At 40.0% G+C, this 15,876-nt stretch overlaps 1 protein-coding gene across 1 annotated transcript in view; it reads right to left on the bottom strand.

Annotated features, from left to right (window-relative positions):
• Positions 1–15,876, bottom strand: part of UTRN (utrophin) — a 463,855-nt gene that overhangs the window by 326,298 nt on the left and 121,681 nt on the right. The window contains exons 11-18 of the mRNA XM_074333962.1: positions 15,214–15,395; positions 14,359–14,509; positions 13,065–13,184; positions 11,992–12,093; positions 9,085–9,192; positions 8,620–8,799; positions 7,611–7,780; positions 2,648–2,771 (exon numbers count right to left, since the gene is read on the bottom strand). Of these exons, the coding sequence (XP_074190063.1) occupies positions 2,648–2,771; positions 7,611–7,780; positions 8,620–8,799; positions 9,085–9,192; positions 11,992–12,093; positions 13,065–13,184; positions 14,359–14,509; positions 15,214–15,395 (1,137 nt within the window). The remainder of the gene's footprint in view (positions 1–2,647; positions 2,772–7,610; positions 7,781–8,619; positions 8,800–9,084; positions 9,193–11,991; positions 12,094–13,064; positions 13,185–14,358; positions 14,510–15,213; positions 15,396–15,876) is intronic.

Here is a 15,876-nt window from a genome sequence, read left to right as displayed (position 1 = left end):
CATACACTATTGTTATTTTTATCCTCCCAAATATTATAGTAACCATTTCTGGAAGTAAATTGTTCCTAGATGGTAGGGTGGGATTTAACTTATCAATAGTTTGTGGGACTTGTTCCATAAAGATCACATTCACTTCCAAATTCCCTGCCACCTTAATGCCGTTGAGAATGGGATTGTTAAATGATCATTAATATCATCTATGGGTCTTTCACAACTGGAAGAAGCTTACGAAATGATGGCACCCAGCCCTCGTTTCTTGCTATCCCAACTCCCTGTGCTAAAGGGCTCGGATAATAGTGCTCTGACGTTAACAACCTTCCACATTCCCTTTGCCCACCGTCAACATTCCCTCCTTCCATAAGCCAAGAACTTTACCAAGTGCTGAAAACACAGGGTTCAATGGAAAAAATGTCCTCACCTCCTAAGCACCTGCCGTAGGCATATCAACAAATAATAACATCAATGTGATAAGGGCTTTCACAGAGGGTATGGTGAAAGCAATATGGAAGCCAAGATGAATCACATACGTCTTCCCAATGAGGCTAAGGGAGGCTTACTGGATAGAAGGCATTTCAGCACATAGCACAAAGCCTTAATAAAGAGCCATTCTGGAAAACAGCACATGGTGAAGGCAGAGGAATGAGAAAAGAGTAGGAGTCAGGAGGCCTGGAGGTCAGCTGGGTGACCAAGAGGTAAGAAGGCCTTGCTTAGAGGAAGGGAAGCATGTCATCTGGAAGGTCCTTGTATGCTGGGCCACTATGGCCTTTATATTTTATCCCCATGACAATGGGAAGCCATTCAATTAATTGCAAGCCCTGCGCTGGAGCTGCATGACCAGATGTATATTTTAGAATGATCATTGGTCACAGAAGACAAGGGCTATGAGAATTTTAGAAAGGAAGGGTAAACGGTGGAAAATGCTGCAAAGAAAACAGTTCCGATGAGAAGAGAAATCCATCCTTTGGATTAACAAACCAACAGTCAATGGTCACTTCTAAAGAGCAGTTACAATGGAATAATAAGGCAGAAATCAGTCTCAACTTCTCATTCCAACATTCGAAGTCGGCCAAGGTCTCACCCCAAATCACCTCCCCAACCTGAACTCTCTACTCCTTTTACACACACACCTGACAGAAAACACAACTACGTATTGCTCCAGAGATCACAATACACTCACCCCCTCCATGCCTCTGTTCTGGGGCACCCCTGCGTGGTGTGCCCTCCCACCCAGGTGTCATCACCCTCTTTCAGTTTCAGCTCAGTGTCCCCTCGCCCATGGACTTCGCCAGGGCATAGAGATGACTGCAGGCCTGGCCTCTCGATTTCCATGGTACCCACCACTTTCTCACTTACATCAGCAAAACTTACACACATCCTCGTTTTTAAACATTCTCCACACTCTTTACAGACGAACTCCACTGCTGATGTAGACGGCAATACAGACTTGCTCTAGATGCCCAAATAGTTCATGCGAGGATGTACAGAGACTTAACAAACACCAAGGATATAAATCACTACAACCTCCTGTGACAACACTCAGGAATACACAGATGGGTACCAAGTAGCCAAGCGAAGCTCCCACACATCTCAGGCATATTTATTTTTAAAAACTGCATTTCCTCTCTTAAGAGACTGTGTTGAAAAAATGCTGAGATTTGAAATAAAGTAGTCTCCCCTTGCCCTCGGGAGGTATTGTTCCAAGACGCCTAATGGACGCCTAAAATCACGGATAGTACCAAACTCCATATATGATGTTTCCTATACATACATACCTAACATAAAATTTAATTCATAAATTAGGCACAGTAAAGGATTAACAATAACAAATGATAAAATAGAACAACTATAGTAATATACTGTAATAAGAGTTATGTGAATGTGGTCTCACTATCTCTCAAAATATCTTATTGTACTATACTAACCTTTTTACTTAAAGGAAGCACCTGATAGCTTCTCTCTGGCATATGCGAATTGCCAGCTTCACTAGTCTTATACTGGGGGCCATCACTAAGTAAAATAAGGGTTACTTGAACACAAGCCCTGCGATATCTGGACACTACATCTGATAACCAAGACAGCTACTAAGTGACTAACGGGGGGGGTGGCCTGTGCAACGTGGAGACACATGATTCATGCCCCAGGCAGGACAGAGCAGAACAGCACGAGATTTCATCATGCTCCTCAAAATGGCACATAATTTAACACTTATGAATTGTTTATTTCTGGAATTTTCCATTTAATATTTTTGGACCGGGGTTGATCATTGGTACCTGCAAATAGGGGAGGACCACTGTAGTTTGCTGTGTTCAGAAAGCAAAACATCTGCGTACATAGTCATCAACTGCTAGGGACCAGATTAAAATCTAATCGAGCTAAAAACAGAAATAGCTCTGTCACCATAGGAAGTGTTCCTTCCTACACATCTCAATGGTTAAGGAAGGAAGGGACAAACATTCTTCCTTCACACAGGGATCTGCTACCAGACAGCCTGAATCAATTCAAAATTTACTACGATGTTCTAAAAGCTACATTATGGCAACATTTATTTTACATGAAGCTTTTCTATCCTATCACATCTTTATGCCAACAGCAAATCTATCCTGATAAAATAATTTATTCACTAGTATGCTTTTGTTTTATGTTTTACCTTCAACTTCCTTCTCATTTCTGAAGTCTCTTGCATCTTCTTGTATTCTTTTATTTCTGTGGCCTGAATGGCAGTCTTTGATTTCAAAATCCAGTCCAACAGCTCTGCGCTTACTGCATCAAACCTGATTTAAGATCAGATGTTACCATTTGTAATTCATTTTGTTTCATTGTTTCATTTGGCTCAAGAAAGGGAGCAACCAAAACACCCATCAGGAGTGTCAAAAAACAAAACAACAAAAGGCAATCCGGAAATACAAAAACTACACAAAATATGATCAGACATTTATAATTAAAAGTATGAAAAGCGGAGTACTATTATAATGTTAATAAAGAAAATAATTTAACATTTTTTCAAACTTTATAAGAATTCACTTGTATTTTTATAAACTCTTATAGATTATGAAAAACACATTTGGTTAGACAATCACAGAAAAGAACGAGTATGGACATTCCTAAAACTGATGCCTTCTCTAATTCAACATGTTTTTGAGTAGAGCCCCACTATATGCCAGGCTCTGGTGTGGGCTCTTGACATGAAAGCAATTCAGATACACTGCCAGCCCTCAGGGAGCTTCCGGTCTAGCAAGGGCGATGGGAAGTCATGGGGAATCACAATAAAAATTCACTAGGTGCTAATTCCAGGAATTCTCAGGACGGCCTCTAATCCAATCAGGGAGGGATGGCTTCTTGGAGTAAAACAGCAGCATTATACCCAGGAGTTTTCCCAGAAAAGAGAGTACAAAGAAAGGAAGGCCCACACTCATACACTACAAGTATGAACAGTTAGGTCCGGCTAGAATAGTGAGTGCTAGGCAGGGAGGGACCGCTGGGAATGCGGCAGACAGCCACACTCACCGGTACTGGAAGGCCGGGCAGGATGGATGAAGGAGCTTGGGCTTAGCCAAAGGGCAACTGAGAGCCAGTGAAGGGTTTATTTTATAGTATAGGGCTGATAGGATTATATTTATCCATTAGTGTTCACTAAGAAGAATGCAGAGAGGCAAGACCAGAGAAAAGGCTGAGGTAGTAACGGGAGCCAGAACTAAAACAGTGACCGTGGGAAAGAAGAGGAGTGTACAGACTTGAGAGGCATTGAGAAAATCGGTCAAAACCACCATGACAAGGAACAAGAAGAGAAATGTTCCGATTGCTGGCCATATTCTATCAGCGTTTTATGTGAATTCTTAACTCAAGGCGTCCTCACAACAACCGTACGAAGTCTATACTCCTAGTATCCCTTTCAATGATAAAGGAAATGAGCTCAGGGAGGTGTTAAAGAACTGACAAAGGTAATAAATGGTAGAGCTGGGATTCAAACCGAGGCAGTCCGTCCTCTTAACCAGCACTCTACCCACTGGGCTTCTCAAAACAACTTCTGGATATTTTAAGGTAAGCACAGGTTGTCGGTTGTCGTTGCTGATTCTTTTGGGAAACGTAGCTTAAAGTGTTCTAACGAACTATGAATACAGAGGGTGCCAAAAAAAAATGTATACACATTTTAAGAAAGGAAACAACTATTAAAATTGCAATACAATGAACAGCGCTAGCATTTATTTGATTAACGCCATCTTTTGAGCAAACGTCATACTACACATTGCTACCGTTATTCAATTCAACTTCAAAAAGTAATACATAGATAACATCTCTTAAAATGTGTACATTTGTTTGGCAACCCTGGTATTTGTTTTTTCACCAAGGTAAATGTTCCTTGTAACTTGAGGGATTTTGTGACACTCTAGGTAAATAACCAGGGGTCAAGATGTCATTTAAATCGTGGTTCACTGCCTCTGCATCATAACAGCAGATTCTACTTAATCTTTCAAAGAAGAGGCGCACCATCCACAGATCACACGTTTAAAATGACCTTAGAGATTTAGTCTATTCCTGCCCTCAATACAAGCAGAGTGATGCTAAAGCTACATCCAGAGCATGAATGATCTAGGGTCACAATAACACAATATCCAGATGACAGGAGATGGCCGTCCCCACTGGTCAAAACAGCCACGTGCAGCATCAAGAGAAGAGAAGCGGAAGTAAACCACCATTTCTGAAGCACGTATCATAAACTGTGCTCTGCAGTTACTTAAGGCTCACAGCTGCTTGGGCAGCTCCTTTGAAGACTCATTAGTAGTGGTTTCTAAGGGTCTGGAAACCATTTCACACTAGGAATGGTTGCGGATACTCTGGACTCTAGGACAATGAATAGATATTGTAATAGGAAACCTCTCCTCAAATACCGACGAGGTACATTTTGAAAAGGGGTGGTGTGGCTCCATCTTGCCCCAGAAAGCAGAACCAGCACACGTGGGTAGACTGAGAAAGGGCCAACTTTGTCTGGGCATACTTGCTAATGAGATTTCACTGCCTTGTAGCATAAGGAACTGGATGGACATACTCAAGCCTCTGTTTGTCCAGGAATTAACTAAAGGAATTTCTGCGTCAATCACCTTGTACAAAAGAAGACCGTGGTCCTCACAGCTGGTGGCCCACCCAGCACATACCTCCCTCCCCACATTTCTAGCTTGCTGTCCCAGTTCCCCAAAACACAACTCCAGAGACTAAAAGGCAGGACAGCTTCAACCTCCCATGCACCCAGGGCATGGGCAAGTGACTGAGATCCGGCCAGTGAGACCTGGGGGGACGTCAGCAGCCATCTTCCAGGAAAGAACTGTGTCCCTGATCAAGAAAACTAACAAAGAACAAATAAGGGAAAACTGCCCTTCCTGCCCATAAAGCAGGGTATGCAGTCATGGTAGGCCCAGTACTGCTGCAGCATCTTGAGACCGTGAGAAGACAAGCCTGCCAGTGAAAGCCACCATGCTGAGCAAAGGCAGACACAGGACACAGGTGGCAGGGTGGTGAGCCACACCCTCCCATTAAAGACGCTCTACCTCCAGACTTCTTATAAAGGGAGATAAGACTCATTGAGTCACTTTGGGTTCAGTATTCTGTTTCTTGCAGTAGAATGCACCTTCTACAACACTGTCATTTTAGAGTTATGCCCTGGGATATTGTGATTTATAATAAGAAGTACATATTTGGTCTTAGTCCCCATCTCTGGCCCAGAGCTCCTAAAACTCTTGGAATGTCCTAAGTGATGACAGCTATGGAGGAGTCTTTGGTTATGTTAATAAGGTGGGGTGTTTGGACCCCCACATAAGGATGGGAGTTGGTTGTTAGAAGAGCCAACCACAGAGATCAGAGGGTTGGAACTTCCGGTCCTTCAGGGAGAGGAGAAGGGCTGGAAGCTGAATCAATTGCCCATGGTCAATGACTTAGTCAGTCGTGCCTAGGTGATGAGCCTCCATAAAAACCCAAAAGGATAGGGTTCAGTGAACAGAACTCCATTTAGTGAACAGAACTCCAGGTTAGAGGCTCTGGGAGAGTGGCCTGTTCTGAGAGGCCACGGAAGCTGTGTGTGCATCTCTTCCATCTCGCTGTTCCTGGGTTATACATCCTTTCATAATAAACCAATGAATCTAGTAAGTAAATGTTTCTCTGAGTTCAGTGAGCCACTCTAGCAAATTAATCGAACCTCATGAGGAGGTTGTGGGCACCTCCAACCTACAGCCAGTCGGTCAGCACCACAGGTTACACCTAGGGTGGAGACTGTCATCTGCAGGGTGGGGGACTGAACACTTACCCTGTGGGACCTGATACTGTCATCCAATAGGGAAGTGTCAGAAATGAACTGAATTCCAGGACACCCAGGTGGTGTCCCACAAATTGCTTGTTGGTGCAGAGAACCCTACACACACACACACACACACACACACACACACATTAGAATTGTACCAGAACCTATACATATACCCTAGTCTTTTACAACCTTCCCTGCTTCCAAATGCACATAGCGAGCACTGCAAAGACACACTGCCAGATACAGCTGGCAGACTATAAACACTCGCGAAACAAAAGGCCCGTGGCACTAGGAACATCAGAAGTCTCTTCCTCATCTGCTGCCTTGGCTCTAAAAGTGAAAGTTCCACAGCAGAGGCCTGCCAGTTAGAGGTACACTGGTCCTGCAAGGAGAGAATCGGGAGGCAGAAATACAGCCCTATTATCGAAATTAAAATCATCTGGTCAAACTGAACTCCTGCTTTGTCTAACAAAAGCAAAATTGGGGAAATCACATCATTTTGATTCAGGCAAAGCTAACTGCCCATTTGCCCAAGCGCCGGGATTCTGCTGTGAAAGAGAAAGAATGATAGTACTACTCGAGGACTGTTTTGAGGGTTAACTGCTATAACACATGTGAGGTACAGTACCCAGGGCACAGCATAGCCTAATGGAGTAGCTGACATTGGTAAAAGCTCAATCAGTATATACCAGGAGTGATTATTCCTCTTCTAAAGATCTCAAGTTTACATTGAATCAATGAGGAAAAGATATTTTATGCCAAACATGGACTTTAAGCCAAACATGAAGAATCTGTTAATGAATCTTTCAAAGAGTTAACAAAAGGGGAAAGAAAACATGAAAAAAAGAATGGGGAAGGGAAGAGGGAAAAATGGAGACTTCAAAAGGAATTACTTCCCTGAATTATTTTTTGATTGCAAAAAAGAGGAAGGAGATTCTCAAACAATAAATAAGGAGATCTATCTAAAGCAACATTGTCAGAATTGTGATAATGAAATAAAGAATAAATGAGGAATCATGGACAATCATATCCTTCCAAGGTAAATGATAGGAAAGGAAGAAAAAAGGGCTTGGACACAAAGTTCAAGTTGAACACAGGATAAATACAACCTTCTGAGACAACAGAGATGCTGAGACATGCAGATGTGTGAAGCAGAATATTCAAAAGACTCAGGGTTAGTGAGTGGTTCAGTAGTTGAATTTCCATAACAATAATAATGCCTATATTTGCATACGGTTAGTGATTAGTAGGAAGTAAGTACTGAGCACAGAATACACTGTGTGCGGTATTGGGTTTGGAAAATTTCTTTGTCTGCTCTCACTTTTTCTTAGCTTCCAAGTCCACAGGGATCTGTCTCTTCTTTGGCGGAGGAGGAGGAGGCAGTTCTTGCTTAGACCTTTTTGTAGTAACTTGTTCTCTGATGCGAACCGTCTCCAAAAGATCCTTCTGAGGAATTTGGGACATCCCCAGCTTTGCTACAGCCTGAGTCACCTAAAATAAAATCAGCCAAAGTTTTCATGTTTCATTACAGCTTTACTGACATATAATTCACATGCCAGAAAATTCTCCCTTTGAAAATGGACAGTTCAATGGTTATTAGTATATCCACACAATTGTGCAACCCTGCCTACTTTCTAATGTCAGAATAGCTTTATCAACCCAAAAAGAAACCCCGTACCCTTAAACAGTCACTTCTCATCTCCCTCTCCCCCTTGGCTCCTGGCAACCACTAATCTACTTTCTGTCTCTATGAATTTGCCTATTCTGCATAGTTCGTACAGATAGAATCAGTGCACATACTCTTGTCACCGGCTCTTTTTACTTAGCATAATGTTGTCAAGGGTCATCCATGTTACAGCATGTATCAGTACTTCATTTCATTGCCAAAAACATTCCATTGCATAGATATACCATATTTTGTTTATCCATCCATCTATTATCGGCCATTTGAGTTGTTTCACTTTTTGTCTATTATGAATAATGCTCATCCATGTACAAACCAAAGTTTTATTTTTGATCAATTCACTAAAATGCTTTTAAATTAATAAGATTACTTAAGATTTAAAGATCTCTAATGGATTCATGTCTAACTGTTATCAGTTACTAAGGGTTAAATTACTGGACATGAATCAGTTTTCTGAAGATCTATTAGAATTTACTTTAGAAAACTAAAGATTTTCACATGTCAATTTTTCAATTTCATAGTAAACCGGGTATAAGGAACCACCTTTTTAGTTTAGTTACTACTCTTTTGTTTCATAAAAACTAAAACTAACCCGAATACTAATTTCTACCTAGTAGCACCACATACTGTCCAAAGCAAAAGGTACCTGGTTGGAGGAATCTTCTAGCCTCTGGACCAAAGAATCCCACCTCTGCGTCAGTTCCTCGGAGTCACTGTTGATCTTCCTCGACGCCTTAGGATTATCAAGCAACTGACCCACATCCTGGCCAATCTCACTCAGCTGATCCAATGCTTGACGTTTCATTTCCATGTCTTCCTTCAAAATCTAGTATTTCAGATATTTATTAGATAACTCCCTTTTATAGTAATTTATCTTCGTGTTCCCCAGTCAGGAAATGTAAATATGTGTATTTTATGGGAAAATGTACCTGCTTTGAAATTCACTAATGCTAAAACATAAGGCTCCTGGTTCGAGATAATTACATGGTAGCACAGTCCAACGCTGGTTAATGAGTCTTAATCGGTACTTACAAAACCGTATTAACCATTGCTATAAAATGCTACAATGGTACAGGCTTACAAGACAGATGCTGACAATGACATCACTTACAGCCAGTCGCCGAACACTGACACTTAGTTCCTTCTGGTCTCTGAAGTTGCTTGTCTGGACTTTATTTAAAGCTTCTTCTTTTTCGGTTAGCCAAGCTTTCAGCAAGCACTACAAATAGTAACGAAAGTTAGAAATACATTTGGGGAATCACTGGGTAATTCAATTCAATCAAGTTCCCACATCTCTAAGTTTTATGTTCTGAGAGGCTTAATCCTTCTCTTGGGTAAGAAGAACTCCAAACACCTGAGCCTGAGGCATGAGTGTCACAGAAAAAGATTTTTTTCCAATATTATCTTTCCCAGATGTGGAACAGATCAACATGAAATGAGCCTCCTACCTGGATAACTAAACCTAACACTCAGGGAATAGGTGGATCTAAAAGGCTGAATTCAGCTATTCGAGTTTCTAAAAGAATCACACTATGTGGCTCTTTCCTTCTGGAGGCAGAAGGTAGCTCAGAGATCATCTTGTCTCAGCCCCTCATTTTAGGGAGGAAACAGAGAGAAGCCAAAGTCACCTGGCCGAGATCTCGCAGATAGTTACTAGAAGAGTCAGATCAAACACCCACACCCCAAAGCCAATGGTTTTTCCACAGCATCGTGCAGGAAAACCACACTCATGCTCCAGGTTCAAGAACATTTATGGTTAGACGAGGAAATATGAGGGTAGCATAGCCAACATAAAGATATTTCAACTTCACTGGCCAACAGTATATGCTTTTCTTTTTTATTTAGGCAGAAGATATTCAGTAATGTAGAGAGATCAACTTGAAGCAGGGGTGGGAAACAATACGGCTGCATTGGGATAATTCTTCCCAAAATGTAGTGTCTACCACAGAAACCCTTTCCTATAGAGCTGGAGGGGAAAAGAATCTTGGTTCTATGTTTGCAATGGAATCAATTCTCTTATTTTTTTTTTTATCAGTTTCTTCAACAACTATTCCCTGCCTGTATATTCCACACATCAAATGAAGAACATAAAAGACAAATATGGATCCTTCCCTCAAATGTAGTAAGATATACACAGGGATAACTACGTTATGGCACAAAACAGAAAGTGCAGAAACTACAAAGAGATCACTTCTAGTTTAGAAACGGGGAGTGGGAGGGGTTTTATAGATGATCTCATGGTCCTCGATGGCTGGGGAGACCTAAAGATGAAGAGATAAGTTTAAAGGCATTCCATGGCAGATGCCACACGTTAAACAAAAACAGGGGCTAGAAAACACATGAAAGGCATCCACTGTTTCAAAAAATGAAAACAAAAACCATGACGAATCTACAAGGTGCCATGCATTGGGACACAGCAGTGAAAAAGAACTAGCACTCATTACTCTGGTGGTGTCAGCAGTACAGGAATGGCCTACAAACTGGGAATTCAGGGTATGAGCACTGGGTACATGGAAGGACAAAGGGAAAATTAAGGCTGGAAAGGTGAGTTGGAATCCTTTATAGAATATCCTAAAAGCCACATTTAAACGTGGCCCATGCAGCAGAAGTTTGGGACTAATTCTCAGAGCCCATTTCTAGCTATCTTAAAGCCTCTGCAACTGAATACACAATAATCCTTGAAAGATTTTCTACTTCAGATACAGTTGGTCTCACTGTCTGCAACAGCAAATTGTCTCTAGATTAAGTACCCATGTTCCTTCAGTTCTACTTTTTCACAAGATTCTTCCTTCTATATCACTAGCAGAAAGCCATTCAAAGGTCAGTTTTTAACAAAACATAATTGGCCAAAATACTAGCCACTCCCTATTTTTAAATGTTTTTAACTACCAAATTAAAATTCTTTCCAATTTTTAAGTTAGTTTACTTAGTAGAAGAGTAACACAACAATTTTCTCTGGCAATCAACTGACAGTCTCCTACTGTCATTATTGAAGTAAAATTTTACCTATATCGATACGACTCATTGACCTGAATACAAGGGTCTGAGTAAATGTACATATTTGTAAAGTGAAATATAAATATTTCAGAAATCAGAATCGGGTCCATTATGTGATTCTTAGTAAGAAAATTCTGACCCATGATTGGGGGCAGAGGGTCGTGATTAACAATTTATATTGGGACAAATTTTGCAGCCTACTTTTTAAGATGTTCTCTCTGCCACCATATTTAATAAACCACAAAACATCATACGCTTGTTTTTATCCTCTAAAAAGAATAGAGTTGCTATTTGTGGATGGAAATGAAATGCATTTAAAAGAATCAAAATGGGCACAGAGATATGGGACTAGAGTATCGGCTTATTTTCTAAACCACAACTGTTTGGCATTTGGGGAGAAAAGCTTTGCTTATTTGCATTCTATTTTGATGGCCGTTTTTCTGGGCCACCACTCTGACTGAAAACTTAAGGTGGCAGCTTTGTACCAAAGGTTCGTTTGCTGTGGGAATCCTTAGTGGAAAAAATAACTATTAACTGAATGTAAATCCATGGTGTTGCTAAATAACATTTTCTACTTAATTTCAGTAGTTAGTCTGGTTAAAAATCAATAAAAATTCTTGTGATTCAAAGTTCACAATGTATTGAGGGATCTGTTTATTGATTTACTGAGCACAAACCATATATATATATGCTCGGCACTGTGTTGGTACAAGATCAAATACATTACCCATCACAAATGCAATGAAAATTATGTCAAGCAAATCCTGAAAGTGGCATATCTAAATACTAACATCCTAAATAATAAACACAGATCAAATTGGTATTACCATGGAGCCACACAATACAATCTCTTTGAATAAGCTTCATGATAAAATGGATACAAATCTAACTTTAAAAATTATAAATATTTGTAAATGTTCCATTAGAAGAAAAGCAAACAAGATTCTATTTCTAATGCCACAATTAAAGATGAGTTACTTTTCACCATCTATTTTGACCATTATGGATAACAGTTTCATACCTGCTCTTCCAATAATTCCTGCCACAATATATTGATTTCTTGTAACCTATTCCAACGTTCTTCAGTCCACCGGCACACTGCTGTCCAACGTTCACCGAGTTTCTAGGAAAGGAAGAAACCACCCTGTGTCAACAGAGCCTTAAGAGACAGTTATCAAGATCCTTGAATTCTTGATATCTGTTGTTCTCTATTACAGAGCAGCAAGTTATAAAAAATATATGTTTTTTATAAAAGTTGCTTTAAAATGATATGGACAAATCCTATAAATTTAAAGATGAGAAAAACTAATTCCCATAGAATGTAATTAATTATTTTATAGTACATAGCTAGCAAGTACTTGTGCACCAAAGTCTCAGAACTACCGTACTGGCCCACTTTAAATGATGACACAAATGATGATATAATTTCATGTGATGAAATTACATTCTAGAAGCTACTAAAAATCAAAAACCAGCAACATCATATCTGGTAATTAAAGTATTGTTCAAGTGAAATACCAATAAATCTCTTTATAAAGACTTACAAAGATACACAGTAGCCTTTGTGCAAAAAGAAGCAATTTGTTGGGGTTCTCAAAACTGTTGAAATTCACACATCGATTTACCAAAGACACAGGGATATTAAATCCCACATGGTTGAAATTCTCAAACTTCAATATGCATGTACATTTTTTTAAAGGGCAGATCCACTGGGCCCCACTCCCGGGAATTCAGGTCTGCGTGGAGCCCAGAAATCCACATTTTAACAAATCCCTCAAATGAGTCTGAACAAGAAGCCTGTGGACCACTTGTTGAGATCAGTTCCTGTGCTTCCCAAAGTGTTAGTATTACCCACAAGGACCAAGGCCCACAAGGAACCCTGCCCACTCACCCCAGGGGCTGAAGTAAAGGAATGATACCAAGGTCCTCCTGTAACCCACAGGCTGTGGAACCCCTACTGGGAAGTACAGCCTAACGTAGGTTCTTCTACTCTTCTCAATAAACAATGATATGGGACATGAAGAATCAGGGCAACACGTAACTGGGTCTAGACCACAGGTCCCTTGGGATTATCCTCCTTTTCAAGGTCCTTACCTGTAACTGATCTTCTAGAACAGCAGTAGCACTCTCACCACTGTTTTCATCAACAATTACCACCATGTGAGTTAATGAATTTACCTTCACCTGTTCAGCCTCAAGATCATTTTGCAAACTCTAGGGGGAAAAAAAAATTTAGGATCTACCATTATTTCCACTCTTTCACATGTGCCTATTTAAAATCCACTCACTTGTCAATTGTAATTAAGGACATTTAATGAAGCATCATGTTTAAATTTCCAATCATTACCCTAAGTGTTCCACTAATGAAATAAGCCTGTTATACATATTTACATTTCATTATGAACTATAGCAGTTTGAAAATGCAATGTCAGAATGATTGCAAATGGGATGTCATTACTTTTATTCCAAGTTCTGGCAACAACAACCAAAAAATGCAGCATAAACAAGTGGAGGGCCTAAAGTAGGAATTAAGAATGTAGAATTTAAGTCAAAAAAGTCCCAAATTTAACTATACAGAATCAGAGGTCATTTTCTCTAGGGAAGCATGGTATAAAGTAAGAGATAAGTAGATGCTATTTGATAGTCAGAAGCTATTCTGATTAGCTGCCCAGGAAAGCAATTAAGGATACACAGGTACCTTCCATTCTCACCTCTTTTGTGGGAAGAGCATGGCAGGTCCTAAGATGTATGTATATAGGTAATTTATTTAAACACTACCAATAGTGTTGTCAAATGCCTCTTGGGTAATGTTTAAATATCCCTACCATTTTATTCATGAGTTATCTAGGTATTTCATTGAAAAGTCAAATTCTTCAAACAACTTGCAGAGAAGCTATTTACTCCACCTTTCTTTGACTATGAAAAGTTATCTCCTAAATTTGTCACCAAATTAAATTGTCTGCCACATTTTGCTTCTTCACCTAGTGCCCGCTACTTTCCCGCTTACTCAGAGAAGAAGCAGTAGCTTTCCTTCAAGGATTAGGTACAGACAAATCCAGGGTTCTGCTACTTTACCCACACACATTAATGCTAACACACCAGGCTTCTTAGCCACTCACAGGTCTGAAACAACCCATGAGAATCTTATAAAAGCGATGTACATTCCTAAGAAAAGTATCCATAGCCATATAATATTTTACCTGTGCTTCCATCCCAGAGAAGTCACACCCCCATGGACTCCACCCTCTAAGTCGCTGAGTAAAAGCCAACACTGAGAGGTGGCCCACCTCTGTGCTAATGATAGAAGCCATCAGCCCCTGAGAATGCTAAGAGCTCCCTTTTCATATTTGATTAAAATAGGTATAAAAGAAATATGAGCCGGATTTACTTTATGATCTTCTAGCAGCTTTTGTAGAGATTTTAAATCGTCATCCAGGGGACAAGTTTCCATCTTTTGAATGCGTTCTTCGGTGAGTGTTAACCAGGCAGAGAGCTGTTGTAGCTGCTTCTTCTGCAGTTCCATCAGCACATCATGCAGCCTGTCCGTGGAGGAACATGGCATTATTCCCACTTGCTTTTTCCCTTTGCAAAGGCAAATACACATTCCAGGCAGCAAAGAAATGAGCAATGAAATGCATTCCTCTCTAACCATTCAAAGTAGCATTTAGTCTTTAAATACAGAAACAAGCAAAAAACTTTTATTTTTCCTCCTAAGTGGAGTCAATTGAATGCATTCAAAGGATGCAAATAACAGCACCCTGTATTCATATCAGAATCATTGTTTCTTCAGTCAGGAATTCCTGCTTATTAAATAGGTGGAAATTGCAATGGAATGCATTTTGCTCCTTAATACACACTGCAAGAAAGAAAATGAAACATGGAGGGACAAACGCTTTAAAAAATGTTACAGAATGGAACTGTAGATAAATAGTACATAGTCCTGTCTTCATATTGAGTTAATGGAAGCCAATTTTAATGCTGCAAATCGATAACCATCCATCTGAAATGCCTTTTCCCTTTTTGCTAATGTCTGTACTCTCAGCTTTTACCTTTTAATTTGGTAAACACATCAAAGGAGAAACAAAGATCATATAAAATTCCAGCAACATTACGGAAAGAGCCAAGTTTTTACAAGACAAGTTCTGTAATTATCTCACTTTCACCAGCATGCAAACCTTTATTTGAGCTAAACTGGACAACGCAGTCTAAGGAATCCCATGTCACTTTCTTTGCTTCCACTCACCGGGACTGTCTGTCCATGCTCTCCACCCGCAGTGCCTCCCATCTAGCATTCAGCAGGGTCATTTGTTCCTGAATCTCAAACTCCTCCTCATCTGACAGAGTGCCCTGTGTTATCAGCTGGTTTCCTGCCTGCAGGACACTCCCCACACTACTCTGGTGTGCAGTCAGCTCCATCATAAAAGCCTGGAAAGAGACATCATAGTAATTTGTGAGTTGATCATGGCAAAAAAAAAATTAATAAATTGTTAATGCCTACATAGCAAAGCTACAGAAAAAGGTAGCTACGTAGAGTGCAAGTAAAATGGACTTTGATCCAACTTTTTACGCTCTGACTATCGGAAATAAGCAGCTGGCCTAAGTAAAAAGGGGAACAAATCAAAGAGGGCAATAGTGCATCTGATAATACCAGTTATTTTCAAGTAAATGCTGATTATACTACTGAGAGATTGTAAACATGAAATTATGAGAAAATATAATAAATAAATACACCATGTGCACCCAAGAGGAACTGCTTAAAGAAGATGATTTCTATTATTTTCAAACCAGAACAGCAAAGAAAGCCTATCAATTAACCAAAAAAGTACTTAATCAACAAAGTAAATAAATCTCCATCTAATCAAGTCACTGCACAGTAATATAATACATCCTTGAAATATTAGAAAAT

Source organism: Rhinolophus sinicus, linkage group LG05 (assembly GCF_036562045.2).
Source record: "Rhinolophus sinicus isolate RSC01 linkage group LG05, ASM3656204v1, whole genome shotgun sequence".
NCBI classification, from domain to species: domain Eukaryota; kingdom Metazoa; phylum Chordata; class Mammalia; order Chiroptera; family Rhinolophidae; genus Rhinolophus; species Rhinolophus sinicus.
This window is presented reverse-complemented; position numbering and strand designations above follow the sequence as displayed.